A 22,013-nucleotide genomic window follows, 5' to 3' on the forward strand; every position below is an offset into this window, starting at 1 on the left:
CTTGCATGGCACTGCACTGGGAGCAGAGTCACCACTGTGGCTGTATCATCTCCTTGTGCTCTCCCAGGGATGCCATTACCTGCCGGGTGCAGTACAGCTAAGCTGACAAAGCAGGGTGCACTTGCCTGTGAGGCTTAGGGCTGTCAAAAATGGACCTGAACTCTACAAGGTTGGCTGCAAAATCATTGGCAAAGCCAGAGAAGTTCTTCAGGCTGCTCAAGGCCAGGATGTCTCCCCACGCTCTCTCGTACAGCCAGGCCGGAGCTGGGTTCTCCCTCATCTCCTTTATGGTCCCTCCTGACAGCAGGTACCGCCACTCATCCTGGGAACAAGATAAGACGTGGTCATGGATTATAGCCTACCTGCCTGGGCCTGAGGCACGTGGGTGTGTGCCATATCCAACTAAAATCCTGCAGTAACTTTCTGGCTGCCTCTCCTGCCAGGTATGTGTGTCAAGGAGTAAGTGAACTGGAGGGTCTGGTGAGATCAACATCACTGTTCAGCTGCCACTAGCTTTTCTCTGTCTTCTAATCTCTGCCTGCACCCTCCAAACTTGCTAACCTTTGCAGCGGTCTGGCAGCAAACTGGCAAAAGCTGCAGGTGATTCAGGCTAGGCAGCTCTGCATAGCAGAGAGAAACAGGGAAAAGTTTGAGATCAGAGTGAAGAGAGAGGCCCCGGGTTTGCCCACCAGACTGCCAAGCCTGCCCCCAGCCCCAGAGAACAAGGCTCCTTTTCCACCCCAGCATGCTATTCTAGGGGGCTGAAGAGGCTGGGCCTGAGTTGCTCTGATGGGATCCCATCAAAGGACCCAGGTAACTTGCTCACCATATCGATCTGCCCATCATTCATCAGAATCTGGACACAAATCAGGAAGGCAAACATGAGCTTGTGCTTCTGAAAGAGGCTACGGCACACATTGCTGTAGAGACTGAAGGTGATGTAGTTGTTGATGTTCATGATCCGGTCCTTCACGGTGTCTGAAAAAAAGGCAACAACCAGACAAGGGTGGTGGGTGCTACGGGTGACGTGGAGGGTGCTCTCCACGTCAGCTGTCGGTTCCTGGTCACAGGGGCACACCCGCACCCTGCCCAGGAAGAACAGACGCTGCTCTCAAATATAGACTTGGCACAGAAACCCCTGTGAAAGCACAAGGCTGTGAGACTCAGCACACAGAAGAAAACACTGCCCCAGCACTAGGAGGGAGCCTACGCAGCACCACGGCAGCCTACACAGGCCCAGCCATCACCATCCTGGCTAACACACACTGCTGGGCAGGGAAAGCTGCTCCCAGCCTGGCAGCAGCAGCCAGGACCCATGCGTGGAGGCAGCTCTGTGACAAGCAGAGCCACTACCGGGATGGCGTGTACCTTGTCTGTGCCCTGGCACTAACATCCCTCCCACTTGGTCAGACAGCGTAGCAGAGAAGTAGCGGGGAAGAGAACGGAGGGCAGGCTGTGACCACATCTTCCCTTGCTGTGTGGACAGAACTAGGTGCAGCTCTGGATCATGCTGAGAGCCAATGCAAGCGGCCACGTTTGCCTTGACTCTGCCGGTGTCCTAGCTTCTGCTGCTGCTAGACCAGGAATTTGGGGTGAGGACGAGGATAGGAGGGGGCAGTTCTGGGCAGGCACCTGCTCTCTCGGAGTTACTGATCCCCATTAGGAAGATGTTGAGGAACCATTCAAGTGAGTACTGGTACATGGGGTCCACATTGGACAGGTCTGAGACACAGAAGTAGAGGATCTGCGAGCGGACAGCCACAGGCACATACTGGAGGCGGGTGATGTTGATGTCCTTCTCTGTCTGTTCTGCCACAATTACCTTGGCCTGCAGGACAGAATAGATGTCGTGATTAGTGCAGTGCTGGCAGGGGATGTGCAGCTGCAGCGGGAGAGTACCTCCGTCTCTGACCTGGATCTCTCCTGCCTTGAGCTTGGACACCTCCAGCACTTTGATGAGCTCCAAGTCATCTACGGGGTTTCCTTCAGAAGTGCTGAGCCGATACAGGATCTGGTCTTCTATCTCCTTCAGCTCCTGATGCATCTTGGCATTGCTAACAATTAGCTGGTTTCTAGCTTCTTCTAAGTCAGGCCGCTCCGCAGCCACCACTTGTCCCAGCAGTTGGTCTTCTAAGCCACTACAACAAAAGCCATGGAGGTGAGGGGGAGCAGGCAACAGGCCTGAGGGTTTGAGGACGGCGAGGAATGAGGCTGAGCAGCATGGGCAGCTAATGGGGTAAGCAGGTACCTGGGTGAGAGAGTGAAGTTGATGAGGGTGAGCTTCGTGGTGACCTCAGGGCTGTAGCGAGGATTGGGCAGGTTGGTAGTGATGTACATCTTGAAACCCTCATGGTAGGGGATCACTGTATCCCCCAGCTTCAGCACAGTGTTGCCTTGCTGTTTGTAGGTCTGTACCAGAGAGGGACAAAGACAGGAAGGCTGGGATGGTTACCTCTTGTGAGGGAAGGCATCCTGCTGTGCCCTGGGCTCTGTAGTGAGGAGAGAGTCTGAGGGCTCTTTGGACAGAGGAGCTTGAAGCCACACAGTAGACCTGAAGGCCTGAGCCTGAATAGAGCAGGTGTATTCCATGGCCCTGCCTCCCAGGCAAATATGCCTGCTGGCAGGAGACCGGGGTATGCAGGAGGCTGCTAACATGGCCAAGACATGTGAGCCCTGGCCAAGACATGTGAGCACAGAACAGGCAGCATCCACATGAGTGCTGCCTGCCCAGAGAGACCTACAAACCCACCACATCCCACTGCACCCTGGCTAGATGCCCCCTTACAGCCCAGCCAGGTACCCACTGCCCCTCCTTGCCAAGGCGAGACATAGGACCTGTTTCAGCAGGACAGGCTCGAGTGCCGGATCCAGCTCCTCGCCGACATTCTCCAGCAGGAAGGGCTTCCCAAAGGTAATGGCATTTTCCAGACTGCAGAGGAAGTCCCGGTCGCTCAGCTTGGCCACCTCCAGGCTGTTCACCTTCTCCTGAAAGGCAGCAGGGGAGGGCAGGGTCCCTGCGGTGTCCTGCCCACCTTCACATCCAGCTCTGGTGCATGGTACACCTCTCACTGGGCTGAGCAGCAGAAATAATATCTTTTCTTGCTTGGTTTTTGGCTCTTTTGGCAAGTTTAGTCCAAGTCACCAGGCAACTACAGACAGCTCAATGAGGCAGCAGGAAAGGGCTCTTCAAAGAGCCATACCCATGCAGAGCCCCACACTGGTAACTCAGAGCTCATTTGCCTGCAAAGTGAGAGCAGGTGGGTGGAAAAAGCCCTCGGGGAGCAAAACAGGAGCAGCTGCCCAAGCCTCCTGCCTGACCCTTCAAAAGGGCAGTGGGTGCCTCTCCAGAGGAAGAGAAGAGGTGGTGGTCTGTGTTCCCAGTGCTCTGGCAGGAGGGACTGTGCTCACTAGCCAGGTAATACTACCCTGATCCCTTCTGTCCTAGGGCCCCTAAAGGCTGTTATGGGAGATGGTAGAGTTGTTCTGTGTGTTTTAGGGTATGGGGAAGGATGTAAGGCCCCCAGAATGCTAGTGGAGAGCCAGAGTGGGAATCTGATGCCTCACTTGCTTACAGTAGGGCTCCTCTTCCCCTGTGCTGATTTCCCCAAGCAGGGAAATCCACCTGGGATGAATATGGATGTGGAGCCTGCCTGGTGCTGGGGAGGCTGGGCTGGGACAGTGTGGGGTCTTGCAACTCTGGGGCCCAAAGCCTGAGGTTGCTCTGCGCAGCTCCTAACAGAACACTGCTTCTACTATCCTGGCAGACCTAGTTTTCCTCCTCACAGGTCTTACCAGATTCTTGATCCATTTGTTTGCTTGTCCTTGGGGATCTATGTAGTGAGTCCAGCGCTGGGAGAATTGTGTTATTACCCCGTTCTCCACAGACAGAGTGTCGTTGGGTAACCCAGCAATCTAATGGGGTAGAAAAAGGTGTGGGGAACACATGGTAGCACAACACAGCTGACCAGAGAAAACCCTTTCCTGCCCTGGCCCCTGTGTGGTGGCTAGGGGATGGTGGTGAGGGTACCTCTAACAGCAGCTGAGCCCAGAGCCGCAGCTCTGCCTGAAGCGGCCAAGCCATGCAACAGAGCTGTGCTGGCAGACTTAAGCTTGGGCAGGCTATAGCCAGGGCTTTGCTCTAGGCCTGTGGTTTGTAAAGGGGTTAAGGCTGATCCCCCTCAGCTGCTGCTTGCTGCTGCCCTGGATGCTGCCAGGTCCTCTCCTGCTCATGGCACAAGAAGCCCTGGCAGCAATTCTGCCTCTGCAGTGTGGAGGCACTTGATTGTTACTGAGCTGTTTAGTTTGGGGTCTGTCCTTTGGTACACGTGATCCTAGTGAGTTGTGAGCTGAGTGTTTTAGCCTTTGCCTGAGGCACCTTCAGCCTGAAGTGTTGGGTTTTTCTGCAACTTGCCTGCCAGGAGCTGATTTCCACGGGGTCTCCAAGGGTGCTGATCAGGTTTGGCTCCTTGGTGTGAGGAATGTTGTTTTCTGACAGCTGCCTCAGCCACTCCTTGCACAGCGCTATACGGTAGTGTCCCTGCCAGGAGAAACAGCATCATAGCCTTTCTTTTAGTTGCAGCTAGTCTGCTGTGAGCATCTAAAACCTCCTGTTTCCATTCAAATGGGGCCCTGTGCAGCCTCTGGCACAAATGGAGAGAGATCCAGGAGGGATCTTGCACCCTTTTGCCCTATTCCTTTCTCCCAGCGGATCTGGCCAGCAAAAGGCCAGGAGAACAGAGTAGTTAACGAAGTCCCTCACAGGGAGCATTGTACACTTACTGTAAAAGGGCCCAGGTAGGCCACAAAGCCTGCTGCAACCAGCATGTCCCCAGTGACGTTGTTGATCTTGGAATCCAGGTTCTCTACAGTCTCTTGCCAGCGCACCTTCTCATCAGCCAAGCTGTTTATGAGCTGTGGGATAAGTTGCACACGTGAGAGCTGCTGTGTGGTCTAACCTTGTGTCCTGGACCTGCTGCTCTCTGTGTAATGCTGCAGGTGACTTTAGTGACCAGAGGTTGTGGGGTGGCCCCTGCCATATCCTGAATTCTGTCCCCAGCTTTGAGCACTTAATCCTGGGATTAATGGGCTGCTCTCAGCTGTCCTGGAGACCCACTGCTGGCTGAAGAAGCTGTGCACAGGACAGCAGCTTTTCACACCAGTGCCTGGCTAGCTTAGCTTCCCCAGTCCTGTGGTGCTGCTGAGATCTGGCCAGGCAGCTTCAACCTAGGATTGTCATGAGTTGCAGGCATGCAGATGTTTTCACCACTGTGCTCCTTGACCTGAAATCAGGTTATCTCATGTTAGCAGGCAGAACCCAGCTCTGTCCCTTACCGTATTGGCGTGGCCCAGTCTCTGCTGACACTGATCACGCTTCATTTCCAGCTCCTCCTTCTTGGCTATGCAGATCTTGTACTTGGCTTGCAGCATGGCAATGCCACCTTCAACCTCCCTCAGGCGTTCCTTAGCTTCCTCAAGGACCTGCTGAGTGGCACGCAGGTCCTCTTCTGCCTCCCTCCAGGCTTGCTGGGGAGATGAACAAGGAAACAGTGGGTATGCTGGGCATATGGCCAGGCTCTTCCCCAAAAAGCCAGAGACCCTGGAGCAAGAGTTGGTTTTGCATAAAAGCAGCAGCTGATACTGAGACTCTTCCCTGTATGACAAAGGTTGACCTGCCTAACTCCAGGGGGATGTTCTGCAAGCCCAGGAATAAAAGTAGGGGTGAGGAAGGCATTTCTGCTTAGCTCCAAAAAGCCAAGAGCCTGTGCCAGCTTATGCAAGCTCAGGATGTGGCCCACTGTTGAACAGGAGGAAAGGTTCCTCTGCTTGCCCCAAAATAATAAAAGTATCTAGGCTTGGGGAGTATTAAGGCTGAAACACTACTGAGATGTGGGAATGCTTCTGTAAGTATAGTTTCTGCTGAGCCAGGAACTCAGCACTAAGAACAAGGTATCACTTCTGTCCCAGCATATTCTAGGCTTATTTCTACTACTTTATTATGTTAACGGGTTTTGAGGCTTTGGCTCTGCTAAGGCTTCGTCTGAACATCACATCATGACCTGCAGAACATGGTGACTCTCAGCATCCCCTGCAGAAGGGGGCTGCTAGTACTGTGTTCCCTAATACCTCGAGCAACTGGGTCATGCTGCCTCTTACCCGCTTGGGCTCCACGACCTTGGCCACAAAGTGGTACTTGTGCATGGCACGCACCCACTGGCAGATGGAGGTGCAAGCTTTGGAGACCTTGGCGATGGCAGCTGGCTGAAACTCCTCACTGTCAATGTAGGGCTGGATGGCCCTGATCACAGTGTCCGCAATATTGTCCTGTGAGGAATGGTGGGAGAGAAAGGAGATTGGTGATAAGGGTGCTAGAGATCTGACTGAGGAGGGTCTTAAAGGGCTTCCTCCAGTGGCTGCAGCCTGCCCCAGGACCTAGCAGGATGGTTAAGGCATTGCACTGGAGCAAGAGGAATCAAATTGCTGCATGTTGAGGCCTGGGAAGCATGGCTTTGGGATTGGGTAAATCCCTTCCTATACCACTTCCATCCAGCTCCTCTGCACGGAAAGAGCAGAGGGACAGAAGGGGAAAACCTGAGCGTCTGGGTCCCATTGCCCAAGGCAGTGAAGTGCAGCCAGCTGACACGAGGACTTCCAGACCAAATACGTCCTCATCCTCTGTGCTGTTGAAGGGTGTTGCCCACAAGGAGCTTTAAGCTTCATTGCTGTGAGAAGGATCTCTGTGAGGCAATACCCGATCCCTGGTCACAGCCTCCCTCTGCCACTACTTACCTTATTGTACTTAAACAGGCTGTCCAGGAACTTCCCTGGGTCCTGGAGAAGGGCCCTGCCAGGCTCCCAGTAGTCATCCACCTTGGAGCCTAGCTTTTCTCCTGCCACCCTTTTGGGCTTGATTCCTTTCATAATGCAGACTGCTTCAATCACCATCTTCACACCGAGAGGAGGCCGCTGCATTGCTCGTACCTTCAAAACCCAAATGGAGACAGTGGGTTGGCCTGGTTCTTGGTGAGATAGGGTGCTCATCCCTCAGCTGGCCCAGGGCAGACTGGGACCAGAGGCAGGACATTTAGAGGATGCAATGCACAGGCAGGAAGGAGAGAGATACTTGAAGGGAAAGCTGGTTATCAGAAAGGGCATGGAGCAAACTAGGTAGGCTGAAAAAGCCTGCCCTGATGCTCTCATAGATATATCTTACAGGCTGAAGATGTCTTAGCAAAGAAGCTAGATCTGTATGGTCCTGGGGAGGAGGCTGTATGGAAATGGGGCACGGGCAGGCTTTTTCCCTTGCTATGTGGGCTCTCATTTGTCTTGTACCCTGCCACAGCAATTCTGTACCCCATGAGCTGGTCTGCAGCACTTGTGGAGGGACTTCTTGAGTCTTTCCTCAAGCAGGCAGCTAGGAGTGCTGCTGCGGCACACTTGAGATGGCTGTGGGTGTCAGGACCCTTAAGAATGACTCCTGCTTTTTCCCTTCTAGTGCTGACCACCCTTGCCATGTTCAGCCAGAGATACTCCAAGGCTGTCCCACTGGACACAGTCAACAGAGGGGCACAGTTCGTGGCAACGCTGAAGCTGGTCTACCCCCATGCAGACACGCTCTGTGAGAAGGACTTTGACTGGCTCTTTGACTGCCCTCAAACAAAGCAGTTCCTTGAGTGGTTCTGCAGCACAGTAAGTGAGGAGAATGTGCTGAGCCCAGCTGAGATGGAGGCCTACGATGCCCTGTTGGATGCAGGCAAGCCAATCCTGGAAGGCGATGCCCTTGAGCAGACATTGCAGATGTGCTGCCAGGTCCCACAGCTCCCAAGCATGATACCAGATGATGACGGTCCCTCTCTGGAGGCCCTGCAGCAGGAGCTTCAGGAGTTGAAGGACTATCGTGACCGTCAGCTCTGGCGGCACAGCAAGCTGCAGGTTTGGGCAGCCAACCTGCAGCGGGAGCTGAGGTATTTGCAGCAGGAGGAGAAAGTAGTGAAGCAGGACTTGCAGAAGGCTCAGATGGACCTGGAATTGGAGATCTTCCAAACCAGTGCTGTCCTGAGCCAGGTCAGCAAGGCTGCAAAGGAGCTGGCGGAGTGGCATGGGGACATGGGGAAAGACCGGCCGCCAGCACTGCTGTGTGAGATGGATCTCAGCCCTTACCTGGAGCTAGAACAACAGGCCACTGATGTGTTTAAGAGGTTCATCCAGCAGGTCCTACCAGGGGGTGTCCAGGCTTCAGATGCTCAGGGAGCAAGTGCACAGGGAGAGAGCAGCCTGAATGAAAGGTTGGAGGCTGGGACACAGATGGACTCAGACTGGGAAATACCGCAGGGAAGAGGAGGTCCTTATCAAGAGTGCACAAAGACACCACGGGGGGTGGCACCAGTAAGTCAGGGAATACTGGTCCAAGGCTTGAGGGCAGAGCTGCTAGTGGAGGGGAGGAATGGGAGAGAGGTGTTGAGCATGGGGGATGAGGACAGAGATGGCAGCCAGGAAGCCACAGAGAGAATGGATGCCAAGCAAACAATGATGCCGAAAAGCCTTGGGACTGATGGAGATGAGCTACTGGGAGACCAAGACAGCTACTGGAAGGAGCTGAGCCGAATGCAAAACGCACGTATCTGTGCGCAGAGGGAGGTTATAGTCATGTCAGCAAAAGTGGAAGGCCACTGCACTGCACTGGAGTGGGCCCAGAGGACTCTAGAAGCTCTTGAGGAGAACCAGGTAGGGCCAGTGCTCCCTTTCCTCCACCATCCTTTGTGGCAGGGTCTGCCTGTGCTGCAGGCAGTCCCTCCTGTTGAATGCTGGAGCACAGCTGACATGTCAGGAGGGGGTGGCAGAGCCAGGCAATGCTAGCAGTGCACCCTGACACCAGCCTGTCTTGTCTTCCCCCTGCACAGCATGTAGTCGAGGAAGAGCTCCAGAGTCAGGCTTCCATGCTTCAGAAGCAGCTTCACTCCCTGCGTTGCGACATCACACAGACCCTGACCCACCAGCTGCCACCCCTGCTGAAGGCAGAAGCCTCCCTCTCTCGTCTGCCCATCCTGCAGAGGCAGCTCAGCCTGGAAGCTGCCCATCTGCAGTACGTTGGCAGGAGGCAGGAGGAGGCAGCTGCGTGGCTGGGGAACCAGTGCAGCTGCCTGGATCTGCTGGAGCTGCAGCTGAAACGGGAGAGAAGGGAGCTGGACCAGAAGGCTGCTCAGCTGGAGAAGATGGAAACTGCAATGAGGGAAGCCCAGACCAGGCTGCAGGAGCTGCAGAACTACTTCAAAGATGCCAGATCCTCCCAGAAGCATTGTCCACGCATATGGATAGACCCCAAAGATCTCTCTGCTGTACGGTAAGGGCCTCTGTGTGTGTGCATGAGGAATAAACTAAATGTGGAGGAGGTGGCATGGGAATGGGAGAGGCATGTGGCAGACCCAAGCTACCAGGCAGTCTAGCAGTGCTCTTCTGCCAGTGCAGAGCCACCCTGACTCCATGACAGTGTGAAATTCCCCAGAAGATGGCATCTGCTTCTTCCTGGCTGGCTAGGGCTGATGCAGCAAAGTATGGGCTTGGAGAAGGGAACGAGTACAAAGAACAGAGGTTTTCCTAGGATGTGAAGGTGGAGAGTGTAGACGCAAGTCTTCAGCCATGGAGAAGGAGAGCTAGGCCAGAAGGAAGCACAAGCTGCTTGGAGCCAGAGCTTTCTCTGGTTGTGTGTCCTGCACTGACAGGGGCTTCTCAGTCTTCCCTGCACAGCTCTGGAGTAGCTGGTGCTGGTGTCTGCCAGCAGGGAGTCCCTGACTGGCTCTTGAGCCAGCCTGGTCCTTTATGGTGCTCTTTCCAGACTTCCAGGACACAGGCTGCTCACCAGGAGTGGCTGTCCTCTCATTGTTGTCCCACAGTTGCTTGCATCCCAGTCCTACAGCGCACAATGTCCCCTGAGCCCTGTTCTTCCTCAGCACTGGCACACTGCTCACACCACTGGCTGGCTCTCCCCTCTTGCAGGCTCTGGGACATGCTGGTGGGGCAAGATCAGGACCAGCGGGTCTTCCGCAGCTATAAGGCCATAGCAGCCCAGTGTTCCCAGTTGGTTCAGGAGCAGAAGGTGCTGGAAGCACAGCTGGCAGCTCCTATGTCCCAGGTCCCTGCCCTGGAGTCTTCCACAGAGGTGCTCTACCGGCTGCTATACAACAGCTCCAACCAGCTGCAGCTCTCCTCTCCGGTAAGCAAGCACTCCTGCTCCACCAGGCCTTGCTGGGTGGCACAGGGCTGTGAGTCAGAGTCCTCTGTGCCATCCTTCCTGGGTGCAGCGGGAGAACTTACTGCCTCTAAGCCCATAGAGGGAGAGGAGGTTGGCCTGATCCTTGCCTTGTCCCAAAAGCTATCCAGTGAGGCAGTGGCTGGCTGAGGGACAAAAATGATTCTCACAGCTTCATGTGTGCTTTTAAGTATAGAGTTTGGGGTGCCTTAGCCAGGGTGGCCCAGTAAGCTACTTCTGTTCCTTGGATTGGATGTGTTTGGAGGCCACAGCCAGGTGGGCAGTTTGTTTCTGGTGGGCTCAGCTGTTCCACAGGTGGGAGGAAATCGCCCTCTTTCCACATGTTCACATGTGTTTGGGCTCTGCCCCTCAGGAGATCACTGAGCTGATGCAGCAACTGATCACCATGCAGGACAACCTCTACGAAATGCTGACAGACCTCCTGAGTGACTTGAAGGTCAAGCGCAGATCCCTGGAGAGCCCTATCCTGCAGACACAGCGCAACCTTTATGTGTATTTTTACTGTGATGAGGACCGGCTGAGAGAGGTAGTGGAGGAGCTGGAGAAGCAGGTGTCAGCTTCCTCCAAGGGACCACTGATGGAGCTGCCCTAGGCAAAGAAGTAAGTCAGAGATGCTCGCTCCTGCCATAGAAGTGGTGTCCTCTTTCAGCTGGGCTGGGTCATTAATCCTGGACTGGGAGAAAACTCTGGTGGTCCTGGTTCTAGTGACAGGTTACTTGGGTCATGGCCTAGCAGCTGGGCTTAAAAGCAGCAGGGAGCTTATTCCTTAAATGAAGAGTTTCCTGAAGCTGGTGGGTGGGTTAGATGATGCGTAAGGAATTATGCGTCTTGTGAGTTGGCATTGGAAGCCTTGTATAGACAGGAGACTTTTCATGCCAACTCTACAAGAGGATGGCTGCTGGAGGCAAGTGGACTGACACTGTGTCCGTTCCCACTTTCTGGGGAAAGGAGTTTTGTATGTTTTGTGGGGAATAAAGGTGTGTTATTCACAACTGCAGAGCAATAAGCCTGTCCCTCCCCCCTCCACAGCTGTTGCACCCCGTGCAGTGAAATCTTGTACTTGCTGACTTTGCTCTCTTGGCTATGGGCTGTGACAGTTGCCAGGCTCAGAATCACCCTCCTTTCTCTGCCTATCCTATTTCAAGCCAGTATTCCTTGAAGTCAGCCCACCAGCCATTGCCTCTTCCTCTTCTCTGCCTGTGGTGGATCCCCTTTCAAAAGAACCTGCTGGTTCAGTGTGCTGCTAGATCTGTCCCTGTGCTGTGCAGTCAATACTCGGGGTTGCATTGTGGTACTGCCTGCTGCCTACCCCCACGGACAGGCACCATGGGGCGAGCCCTCCTCAACACCCTCTCTGGCACAAGTTGGAAACAACATGTAGGAACACCTGGGAGCCAGTTGCTGCCTTTCTGCCCTTCAAAACTCTTTGCTTCTGAAGGAGTGAAGCTGAGAAGCTGCATGGGCAGCTGCCCAGAGTGTGAGTCCAGGGGGATGGATGGAGATGCTGGAAAAGGCTGGGGATGCTGCAAGCCTACAGAAGGGGAATTGCTGCAAAGTGAGTGGCTGTCCAGGACCAGACCCAGCTCTGCCACCCTCCCCCTTGACCCAGTTACCTCTGTAACATCACTCTTGTTGAGGTTCCTCAGGCTGGCAAGAGCAGCATCCAGGGCTGGGAGGGCTTCAGCCAAGTCCTTCTGAGCATCATCTGCAATGGCTTGGGCTGTCTGAGCTTTCAGTTTGGCCTTCATCTCCTCAGCCTGCACAGCACTTCTTGTCTCTTCAGCCACAGCTGTGTCCACCTGGAACACCAGAGAGCCTCAGAAACATGCTGGAGCCAGAGCACCCCTTTGGCTTGGCTCAGTCCTGCTAGGCAAGGATCACAGCTGTACTGGCAGGTTATGTGTTTTCTTCTAGCAGAGACAGGGGATCCCCTTTCTGCATCATACTGGCAGGAGGGTTTTGTCAGCCTGTGGAGATCATCCACAAGCTCCAGCTCTTGCTGTGCCTGGAATGGTGTTAGTCCTGCAGGAATTACCTGCTGGACCAATTTTTCCTGTTAGCATAGGGAAAGGATGTGTAGGGATGCAAATACATAGGGAGATGGAGAAATAAGAAGATATGCTGAGGGTTTGTTTCTAAAACTGTCACTTCTGTCTACCCCCAGGGTTAAAACACTACCAGGAGGTGTAAAGGGAATGTGGAATATAGCCAAATCTTTTTCTGTGAGTGGATCAGGCCACCTTCCCAAAGCTATGTGGGAAGATGAGAGATTGCAGACTCCTTCCCCTTTCCTTGCAGAGCTGTACGAGATTAGTGTCTGTTCCCTCTGTCTCAGTCTGGCCATCCCACAGTAGGAGGCAGGCAGGGAGGAACACAAGGAGGAGGGAAGGTAGTGACAGCCAACACAGGACAGTTCCCTCTTCTGCAGTGGCATGAGTGTCTGTGTGTGACGATCCATGAGGTTTGGGCTAGCAGGGGCAGGCTGCAGCTGGATCAGCTCCCCAGGGATGGGATGTGGGTGAATGATCCCTTTCAGCAACAACAGTCTGGGCTTAGAGCTGCTCAGGCCACCTGAGGATTGTGTTAGTAGTGTTGCTAGTCTGTGCTTGCAAGGATCTAAACCAGTGAGGAAAGGGAGCTGGTAGCTTGGCTGATTGACCCCTGGGTTGTGGTTTGACAGGGGCATGTGAGCCATCGCTTCTGCTAGCAACTGGCTGGTATGTTGTGACTGGCCCCTACCAACCCCAGAACAGGGACCCTGTTCATGCTGGCAGTGCTGCTCTGCATAAATACCTGCTCTGTGCTAATCTTGGGCATTTCTACTGTCAGATCAAGCAGGATTTTGTACAACCCCCAGAAGGTCTCCCCAAGCCCTGTGTCCAGACTTGGAAAGTGCAGGGCTGTCCAGCAGCAGTACCTGCAGTTGCTCCATGGTTGCCAGCGTGTCCTTGGCTGCCTGTGCCAGGAGAGGGCGGGCGGACTCCAGCTCCTCCTGCATCCTTGCTACATCCTCTGCTGTTTGCAGGAGCTGTGGGAGCAGAGCAGAGTGAGAGCACTGGCAGCAGCCATAGAAAGCCCCAGGAAAGGGCTGTGCTGCCCAGGAGGGTGCTCCCTGCCCAGTGTCAGGCTGTACAAAGCAGGCCTTGCCCTAGTCCCTGCTTAAGCAACAGGCTGGTGCTGTGGTGTGCTTATAAACAGTAGTACCTAATGGTGCCTGCACATGACTTCATAAGCTTATGGCAATCAGTCAGCAGAACAATGTTGCTATTATATGGCTTTGAATTAAAAGGTTAATAAGGAACATCCTGAGAGATGATGAACTAGAGAAAGGTCTGTGGTCCCCAAAGACTGGGCACCATCGTTCTTTTAGAGCTGTTACAGACTCAGACCTTCAAAAAGACTGGCCCTGGCAGAAGGCATAGTTCTCATTTGCTTTAGCATGAGTTTTCTCCTGTTACACAGGAGATGTGTAGGGCATCTTTGCAGCTATAAATACACTGGTCAGAGCAGGTAAGGTGTGCCCAAAGCTCTCCTGGGAGCAAGGGACAAACCTTGTCCAGGCCACTTTTCATCCTGTTCTTGGCTGTCTTCAGTTCCTGTTTCTTCTTTCCAATCAGGGAACTGAAGATGCTGAGGAACTCGAGGTAGCTCTTGGGAGTGACATAATTGTGCCTGGCCAGCTCTGCTAGGTACACTTGGCATTTCTTTGCCACGCTCTGATGGATTTCTACGCATACTCGAACCTACAAGGAGAAAGGAAAGAAACAATCTTATTTGGTACTGAACATGGGGCAGGCAAGTCTATGTGATGCCCCCAGAGAGCACAAGGGGCTTACAAAGAGCCTACGTATAAAGTCGCTGCAAACCTTATATATGTGTGTGGGCTTCAATGCCACAGAGAGGGTGACAAATGGACATGCCCATTTCAAGGCATACAAAAGCTAACCAGTTCTGTATTTGAATGACCCTGCCATGAAACATTTCTGCTACAGCACAGGACCTTTCTGTAGGTGTGTCCTGCATCCATTGTCTATGTGTACCCAGAGACATGGCACATTAAGCATACAGGACCTGTGTTGAGTGTAGCACCTACCATCCCACTGACATCTTCAGTACTGGCACCAAGATGCGGGACCTCATGCAAGAAGGAGGAGGCAATGCACTGCAGGGCTTCAGCAGGCCACTCGTTAAACCAGTTGATGGTACAGCAGTTCACAAGAGAGGGGAACTGTCTCAAGCGTGCACGGAAGACTTCTCCGATAGGGCTGAGGGAAAGACATGCAGAAAAGAGATGTTACCACTAGCTACAGATACAAGAATAAAATATTTTTCCTACTTCCCTAGAACCATCCTGGACTCTTGCAGAGTAAGAAGGAAGGGAATATACCCAAGGAACAAGAAGGAGGGAGGGAAATAGGGAATGAAAGTTCAGGCAGTGAGCTGCATGTCCTAAGCTGCATGTCACAGCTCACCGCTTAGAAGTCATGGGTATATTCTGGAAATATTAAGATGGTAGTGGGGTGATGTTTTCTAGGTCCCTCCCTAGAGAGAACACTTAAGGGGTAAGAAATGTGATCTGAAGTCTATTTCAAGCAGGTGAGTGCAGAGATCACATCACCAGACCAAACTCATGGCTCTGATTCTTCCACTTGTACTGAGAATGCCCTGTACCTTCTGGCAGACAACCCTCCTGCAAGCAAGCAAGCTGCTCATGGACTATGCACTAGATCCATAGTAAATATGGCGCAAACTGAGCCCCAAATTCAAGCAAGGTATTTTTGTAACAAACAGCTCAATGGTGCATGAAGGAGGAGGAAGCTTGTATTTAATCTGTATTGTATATAATCATATTCTTAAACTTTTCAAACTTCATCTTGAAACCAGCAAAGTGTTAAAAAAAAGAAGTATCCAGTCCTATGGAAAGGTGGTATGCAAACCTTACTCCTCCTCCAAAGTCAGGGGCTTGGAAATGAAGGTTCCATGACAAAGTGATGCAAGGCAAAGGACAAGGATGGAATAATTAACATTGACAGCACAGAGTCCTATCCCTGAACTGTACCTCATGCACAGGACCATGTGGATATTGCTGCGAACCCGTCCTGTGTATGCAGCCATCAAATTGGCCTTGGTGGGCTGCTGCCCTAGATCTTGAACAACAGGCTTCATAGCTGTCATGATCTGTTCTTGATCATCAGGGCTGTAAATGTTGGGAACATCACCTGAGTTGAGCAGGTTGTTGATATCCTCAAGGAAGGATTCATTTTTAATCTAAGTAGATGATGGGGGGAAAAAAAAAATAAAAAGGCAGTTTCCTAAGTCATAAGACAGTAATTTCTCCACATGCCATGTATATCACTTCTGGATAAATATAGCCCTCAGCCTCTGTTATAAGAAATCATTTCTATGATCGCCCAGCTCCAATAAAGCATACTCTGATCCTTGTCCAGCATTTCCAATTGAACAGCCATGTTCAGCTATTTCAGGGGTGGGGGTGTGTGTCTGAGAACAAGCCTCCTTCTGCCCACTCACCATCTCCTTACAGACAAATCTGTACTCGGGGCCTTGCTCCCTGCCTCGCAATGACTCTGCCACCAGACACCAGGTTGCTCTGGGTCTTTGTTCCTCCAGCACAGAACACTTCACTGTTAGGATAAAGCTCATCGATGTGGGAGACAGAGTAATTGTAGGGATGTGTCACAGTCTGTGGGATGATCTCCCTCCAGAGCTACATTCACCTCTCCACCTTTGCTAAATCAAAAATACACAGTATCCATCTACTTGACTAAATGCACCCTCCCATGCCCCCCTTCTCCCACATATGCTTCTCACCGCAGGGAAAAGGATGTAGGAACAAGCAGCATTTGACAGATGCTCATCTCACTACTTAGGGCGCTGCCAGAAAGGACTTGGTTCCTATGATAATGAAGGCAGTAAAAAAGCCTATGGGGAACATAACCGTGAATTCCAGACGTTGGCCTAGTCATTAGCAAGCTACAGTTTACAGTAACAAGCCAATGTTATCCTGTGGAACCAGCACGCATAAGGCCCTAAATCTACTGATATCTTTGAAAAGAAAGAGAATGATGCTGCTTAGCACTTCGAGTATCAGTGGTCAGCATAGTGCTTAGCTTCAGGCAGCTGGGTCTAAAATCTTTGATCCCACCAAACCCTTGGATGGAGCTGAAAGACACTTCCTTGAGCAACAGAAGAATCAGCCCACTCACACACAGCTCTACAGTCCCTCTAGCAACAAATGCACCACCTTTAGTATCCCTGAGGCGCTTTTGTAAGATGATGAAGACGGGCTACTTAAGAAATACAAGTTGTGCCTAGTTTGTATCAACCTCCTCAATCCTCTTTTTCTTTAGGGGGATTTATTGAGCTTAGACATGTGTTTCTGACTCCTTTTGAGACAGAGTCCACCATGCTGTACCTGTGTGTCTACAAACAGGAACGTCTTGGGTAGACTTTGAAGGCCTGCCTTCATCATGATCTTCCTCACGTCATCTCGCCATTCAGTCATGCCATAATTTTTGGACAGTTCGATCTGGAAACACTCATAATCTGCCCTAAAGGAAAGAGAAGCCTGTGGAGTTACATCCAGTTAAAATCTCCTCTTTTGTTAATCCTGAGTATGTGCTGTGGACTCAGGGGGAGAGGACTCAAGCAAGTGGTTTTCCTACAATGTGTCCCGAGCACACACCTGTCCTTGTGCATGTTCAGCCACCAACCCAAGAGCATGTTTTACTCAAAGCAGAGATACCTGAGCTAGTTAGAAACCAGGAGAAGTACAACTCCATGAGCTAACAAACAGAGTCACACTGCTTCTTAGGCCCAGCGCCTCAGAGTGCAGAGGGAGCAACTCAACGTGGATTTTTTTTGTGATGCTACCCTTGGAGGCTGGTGCACCTGGGAACCGTGACTGCGTTTCTCTAAAATCACACCCTGTATTCAGAGCTGGAAGAATCTGCTTCCACAGCCTAGTTCCCTGGCTCTTCATGTTCCCCCCTTGAGGCCCCTTGGCTCCCAAGACTCACAAGTCCTACTTCCCAGGCTGCCAGTGTCACTTGATCACTTGTCACTAGTAACTCCTGTCTTTGTGTTCCTGCTGCCCAGCTCCCAGGAAGGATTTTTCTAGTGTAGATGTGCATGTTAACTGAGGCCTAGCTCTTGAGTGTTAAATCTGAAGAGTCAGCAACCAGAAAAATGTGTAACCAGTAGCAGGAAGGGCAGGAAAAGAGATTCTTTGGAGGCAGCCCCAATGGAGCTGCTCCACATTATGTGCATAGGAGCCCATTACTTACATGTGAGACGCTAGTCTGGTGAGAGACTGTCTCCCACTTCCCCCAACACCCAGGAGAAGAGCATTCCCTGGAGCCTGCCGCAGGATCCGGCTGATTCGGCAGATGTGCTGTATCGCATCCGTGAAAAGCACAAGCTTCAGCTCTGGGGTGTGCATTTGATTGTACTCCTCCAGGTAATCCTCAATCACAACCTTCAGCTGTGGGCAGAAAGAGTCAATTGTGGGCTGGTGGTTGTGTGTAAGCACAGCCAGGCCTCTGGGAGGGCACAGCCTGGTGCTCAGCAGGGTCTGGGAGCAGCTGCCTCTCTCAGTTGCTCCCTAGGAGAGGCTCATGGGGTGGTGATGGCTCTCTTTCTTTGCTCCATGTTCCTATAGGAACTACCACTGTGCTGAATTTAGCTAGTGGTGGTGGCAGCAGCTGCTGAATGGTGACCTTAAAGTAACTCAGGCAAGTGACCAAGGTCTGCTGTTCCCAACAGTGCTGTTTGCCTGGAGAAACAGCAAGGTGTAGTTCAAAATAAAATAGCTTACGGCTGCCTGACCCATGCTGTTCCAAGGCCTCCCTCTGGGAGAGCTGCCTCGCTCTATAGCTGACCACTGACAGCTGCTGCATCCTATGGTCAGGATCCTGGCAGGTGCTGGATGAAAACCCCGCTGGCTGTAGATGAGTAGAGAAGCATGCTCCTCTCCCAGTCCAGCCATCGCACAGAATAGCTGCAGGAGCAGCCTCTCCTGCCCTTTCCAGGGTTCTCTTCAACAGCACTGTCAGGCCAGAGCAGGAGATGAAGCATGAAGACATGTGGGATATGGTCCTACCCCTTCAGCAATCTCACTGTGAACCTGGGCAAGCAGCATCAGCTGGAATTCATACAGTGCCTAGGTGCCAAAGTCCTATGCGCATCAGCGGACTGTGCAGCAGCTTGATAAGTCTCGCTGTCTCAGCTGTGCTCACTTCAGTGGGGGACAGGCCTACCTACTTTGTGAAAGAGATTGGAAAGCTCAGTTAATTACCAGTCCTTGTCACACAGCTATCACAAGAGGAGAGACGACAGGATAATCATCTGTTTCTGATAATGAGTGCAAAACGCACCGCTCATTGCCTTTGCTTAATTATGACTACCAAAGTACTCGCAGTATCTTCTCCAACAGGGAATCTGGCAGTAACATTAATTACTTGTAAAGGTCAATTGCGAAGTCTTTAATGGCAAAAGTAGTATTGTTTGGGGGTAATGCGCCATTTCTTTCCAGTAAATTCCACTTTTCAGTCCCAAATGCAGCTCACTTGGGAGATTTGGCATAGCAGGCTGCCCCCAGGGATGGCAATGCAAAGACAGCTTGTTCCACCTCAACTTCCCATCGCACCAAAGGCAGCCACTATCCACATCGGGGGCAGGATTTCACAGGAGAGCCCTGGGAGGGTTTGTGATTCCAGACGCCTTCAATTCAAGCAGCCCTATATGGTTACTATTAACTGTTTTCTTTTGTTTGCAGAAGACTTAGAAGATGTGAACATAGCTCACATTATCGTGATTCCCAGGGTCCTTACCTTTTCCTGGCTGTCGATTGCTTCGTACAGTTTGATGTTGGCACTTGGCTCCATAAAGTCCCCAAATAGAACTGGCTGGGAGGGCACAACCTCCTCAAGAGTGGTGCCTAACTCCTCCATCATACTCTTCATCAGGTTGTCAAACCAGGCCCGGTCCTCCTTGCTGACCAGGCGATCACAGAAGACCCGGCAGCTCTCATGGTACCACAGTCTCAGCAGGTGCAGTTTGTTCTGGTAGGAAATCCCAGCAAAACACCCCCGTGAGAGAAGCAGATTAAGAGCCTCGCTGTCAGGAAAGCTGATTCCTGCCCGGCATGTGGCCAGCTCCACTCCTGCAGCTGGAGTGGAGAAAGAACTGGGAAGCTGCATTCCCTTCTCCTCTCAAAAACAACTCTTGTCAAAACAGCTGCTTTGTAGAGAGCTCATTACAGCTTCAGCTAATCCCCCCTTTATTTGTCCATATGTCAGGCTTTCTTTGAGAGATTTAAAATTCATGTTGTTTGTCCTTATCTTTCCCTCAGCTTGGTTTATTTTTTACTGTTTTCAGAAGTTCTTATGTTTTTTGGAAAGATCCTTTTATTCGGGTGTAGCATAGAACCAGGGTCTCAAGTACTTCCTATGGTAAGTCAATCTCTACTGGCTGGGCTGGAGCCAGAGTAAGGTCCTCAGGAGAGCCAAAGGGGCAGAAGCCACCACTGCTACAAGCTGGTAACAAGACATCACCTCTGCCCCTGCATGGTCCCCCGTCTGGTCCCCTATGGCTCCATCCAGCCCTGAATGGCTGGGCTGTGGTCGTACTGACTCCCTGTGACCACTCACCTGCTTCAATGCCAAGGAAGGGCTGGGATGGCAGTGGGGGTCTGTTTACTACTGGTACTAGGCCGTATAACCAAAGGGAAGGTCACCGCATTCATTGAACAGTACCAAAATGCAGCTTCAACAAGAAATTGAGACCTGTTTGCAAGCCTGTCAATGAGGCTTGGAGTGGAACGTTTCTGGTCTTCCCCTGGGTGGCATGGCTGTGCTGATGGGAGGACTCACCTCGATCTTGCTGGGCTCAGCCATGAGCATGCCCTGGAACACCTTGGAGAGGTCTCTCAGGTTGAAGGTGTAATGCGACTTTGCTGGTGTGGGCAGCAGCTGGGATGTGATGGTCAAATACATGCAGATAGTGGCATCAACCAAGGGTTCGTTCAAGTCTTTGACTGCAAGCGCTCCTGCTGCAGAGACAGAGGAAGGTGGAGAGGATGCCAAGGTGGTCATTCTGGGATGAGGTCCTAGCAGTGCAGACAGGTGGCACTGAGTGGCAGAGGTGTTGCTAGGACTTGGCCAGGAACGCACTCGTCTTCTGATTTCTTATGCAGAGACTGTGTGGGGACCTGACCAAGCACCTGCTCACTGCAGTGGACAGTTTGCCAATGAGTTTCCCAACCAAAGGGAATTATATCTGGGGAGGGAAGAACGCATCACAACAATTCTGCGGTGTTAAGACTCCATGCACCCCAGGGAGAGAGGATACACTGCCAGCCAGGTAATTGGTGCCTACCTGAAATACTCGCAGACAGGTTTTCTTTCTTCCTCCTTGTACTCCCTCAGTGGAGTCTCAGCTACTTTTAAGCCAGAAGGTGTGAGTGCCCTCTTAGCTAAACTGCCTTGCAATTCCTTGAGCTCAGCAAATGCAAAGCCACTGAGAATAAGTTCTTATGCAATCGTCTGGCAAGATTTAAACACAGCTGCCAGTTTTAGAGCATAAAATACTTTTTTTTTTTTTTTAACTTCCAATCAAGTTCCTTACAAACACTGAGGAAGTAGAGCCCTGTGCGACCCTAGCATTTTGCACTTTTTTGCATTATTTCCAAAATTCTTTAATTTCTTTTTAAATCACAGCTAGGTGCTTCACTGTGCCCCCTGAGCTCATAGTCAGGTACTGATGCTTGTGAATATTGCAAGCACTCAGAAAGCTCTGCTTTGCTTCTCTCATAGTGCACTATTCTCACTCCTTCCTACTGGCAGATTTGCAGATGAGCGCACATTTGCAAAGATGATCCTAAATTCCCACCCTGTCAAATATAAGAGGACTCATTTCACTCCAAATGAACCCTTTTTTTCTGGGTGGCTGTAGCACCATGCTTAGATCCTCCCTGCTCAGCTGTCCACAGGCTGCAGCAGATGGAGAGTAACAGAAGGCTCTGCTTCCACAGAAGGCTGTTGTCTGGGCAAGTGTCTGTCTGGTGAAAGCACAGGTAAGCTATGCCATGCTGTGCTCATCAGCTTGTTCTGTTCACAGTCTCTCCCTCTCATCTTTCTGCTCTTACTTACGCACTGGATCTCTGTAACTTCTTTCTCCTAGGAGTCCAGCTAGAAAAAGACAAAAAACCCGAGTTACCACTTTACGTGCTGCGTGAAGGATATCTGCATCATCCATCACAAAGAAAATCCTCTTTGAAAGGCCTAGGCTATGGGATACCTTATGAAACTGTGAGAGCCAAAGTTGAAGTTTGCTGATTTGCAACAGCAGAGTTTGGCCTAAGACTAAACAGTGTGTGAGCTCTCTGTTTGCTAAGATTCAAACAACACTTTCCCAAAAGCATCTTCAAGAAACTAATGCAAGTTCCAGCTTCCAACACTTTGATCAGATCATCATCTTCCCCTTCCAACCTCATTATCATCGGGTTGACTTGCATCATGAGGAAGAAGATGGCAGTTGTCTGCAGAGCTTACCCATCCAGCTGCCAAGGATGGTGGAGAAGATAGTCTTCTTGCTGCTCTCCTCCATCTCCGTGAAGGAGAGGTAGTTGAAATGGCGGGTGAGGCGTGGAGTGACAGCATTCCTTCCTCCTCCAGGAGGTCCCATGGCACAGACAAAATTAATATCTACCAGCTTCTTAAAAGTACCTTGA

At 51.7% G+C, this 22,013-nt stretch overlaps 2 protein-coding genes across 6 annotated transcripts in view; one reads left to right on the forward strand and one right to left on the reverse strand.

Moving 5' to 3' along the window:
• The window catches only part of DNAH1 (dynein axonemal heavy chain 1), a 78,121-nt gene that overhangs the window by 6,423 nt on the left and 49,685 nt on the right, over positions 1 to 22,013 (reverse strand). Inside the window, exons 45-67 of the mRNA XM_087745184.1 lie at positions 21,835 to 22,008; positions 21,433 to 21,471; positions 20,155 to 20,333; positions 19,114 to 19,344; positions 17,569 to 17,765; positions 16,698 to 16,833; positions 15,324 to 15,532; positions 14,358 to 14,529; positions 13,816 to 14,007; positions 13,182 to 13,292; positions 11,878 to 12,063; positions 6,787 to 6,978; positions 6,154 to 6,321; positions 5,332 to 5,523; positions 4,780 to 4,911; positions 4,412 to 4,537; positions 3,793 to 3,912; positions 2,836 to 2,985; positions 2,249 to 2,409; positions 1,913 to 2,138; positions 1,633 to 1,828; positions 827 to 978; positions 126 to 322 (exon numbers count right to left, since the gene is read on the reverse strand). Coding sequence (XP_087601310.1) covers positions 126 to 322; positions 827 to 978; positions 1,633 to 1,828; positions 1,913 to 2,138; positions 2,249 to 2,409; positions 2,836 to 2,985; positions 3,793 to 3,912; positions 4,412 to 4,537; positions 4,780 to 4,911; positions 5,332 to 5,523; positions 6,154 to 6,321; positions 6,787 to 6,978; positions 11,878 to 12,063; positions 13,182 to 13,292; positions 13,816 to 14,007; positions 14,358 to 14,529; positions 15,324 to 15,532; positions 16,698 to 16,833; positions 17,569 to 17,765; positions 19,114 to 19,344; positions 20,155 to 20,333; positions 21,433 to 21,471; positions 21,835 to 22,008 — 3,838 coding nt within the window. The remainder of the gene's footprint in view (positions 1 to 125; positions 323 to 826; positions 979 to 1,632; positions 1,829 to 1,912; positions 2,139 to 2,248; positions 2,410 to 2,835; positions 2,986 to 3,792; positions 3,913 to 4,411; positions 4,538 to 4,779; positions 4,912 to 5,331; positions 5,524 to 6,153; positions 6,322 to 6,786; positions 6,979 to 11,877; positions 12,064 to 13,181; positions 13,293 to 13,815; positions 14,008 to 14,357; positions 14,530 to 15,323; positions 15,533 to 16,697; positions 16,834 to 17,568; positions 17,766 to 19,113; positions 19,345 to 20,154; positions 20,334 to 21,432; positions 21,472 to 21,834; positions 22,009 to 22,013) is intronic.
• LOC148050137 (HAUS augmin-like complex subunit 3) lies at positions 294 to 21,977 on the forward strand. 5 transcript variants are annotated; one of them, XM_087745182.1, is made up of 6 exons: positions 294 to 443; positions 7,493 to 8,721; positions 8,898 to 9,337; positions 9,991 to 10,207; positions 10,617 to 10,864; positions 13,882 to 14,292. In XM_087745182.1, the coding sequence occupies exons 2-5, from the start codon at positions 7,510 to 7,512 to the stop codon at positions 10,854 to 10,856; spliced, it is 2,109 nt and encodes a 702-aa protein (XP_087601308.1). In that variant the 5' UTR covers positions 294 to 443; positions 7,493 to 7,509; the 3' UTR covers positions 10,857 to 10,864; positions 13,882 to 14,292. The 5 variants fall into 5 exon arrangements, with proteins under 5 accessions (XP_087601308.1, XP_087601305.1, XP_087601304.1 ...); XM_087745179.1 differs by lacking the exons at positions 294 to 443; positions 13,882 to 14,292 and adding exons at positions 3,323 to 3,415; positions 21,464 to 21,977; XM_087745178.1 differs by lacking the exon at positions 294 to 443 and adding an exon at positions 3,323 to 3,415.

Source organism: Nipponia nippon, unplaced genomic scaffold (genome assembly GCF_047370975.1).
Source record: "Nipponia nippon isolate SJK-2023a ecotype South Korea unplaced genomic scaffold, ASM4737097v1 scaffold_9, whole genome shotgun sequence".
NCBI lineage: Eukaryota > Metazoa > Chordata > Aves > Pelecaniformes > Threskiornithidae > Nipponia > Nipponia nippon.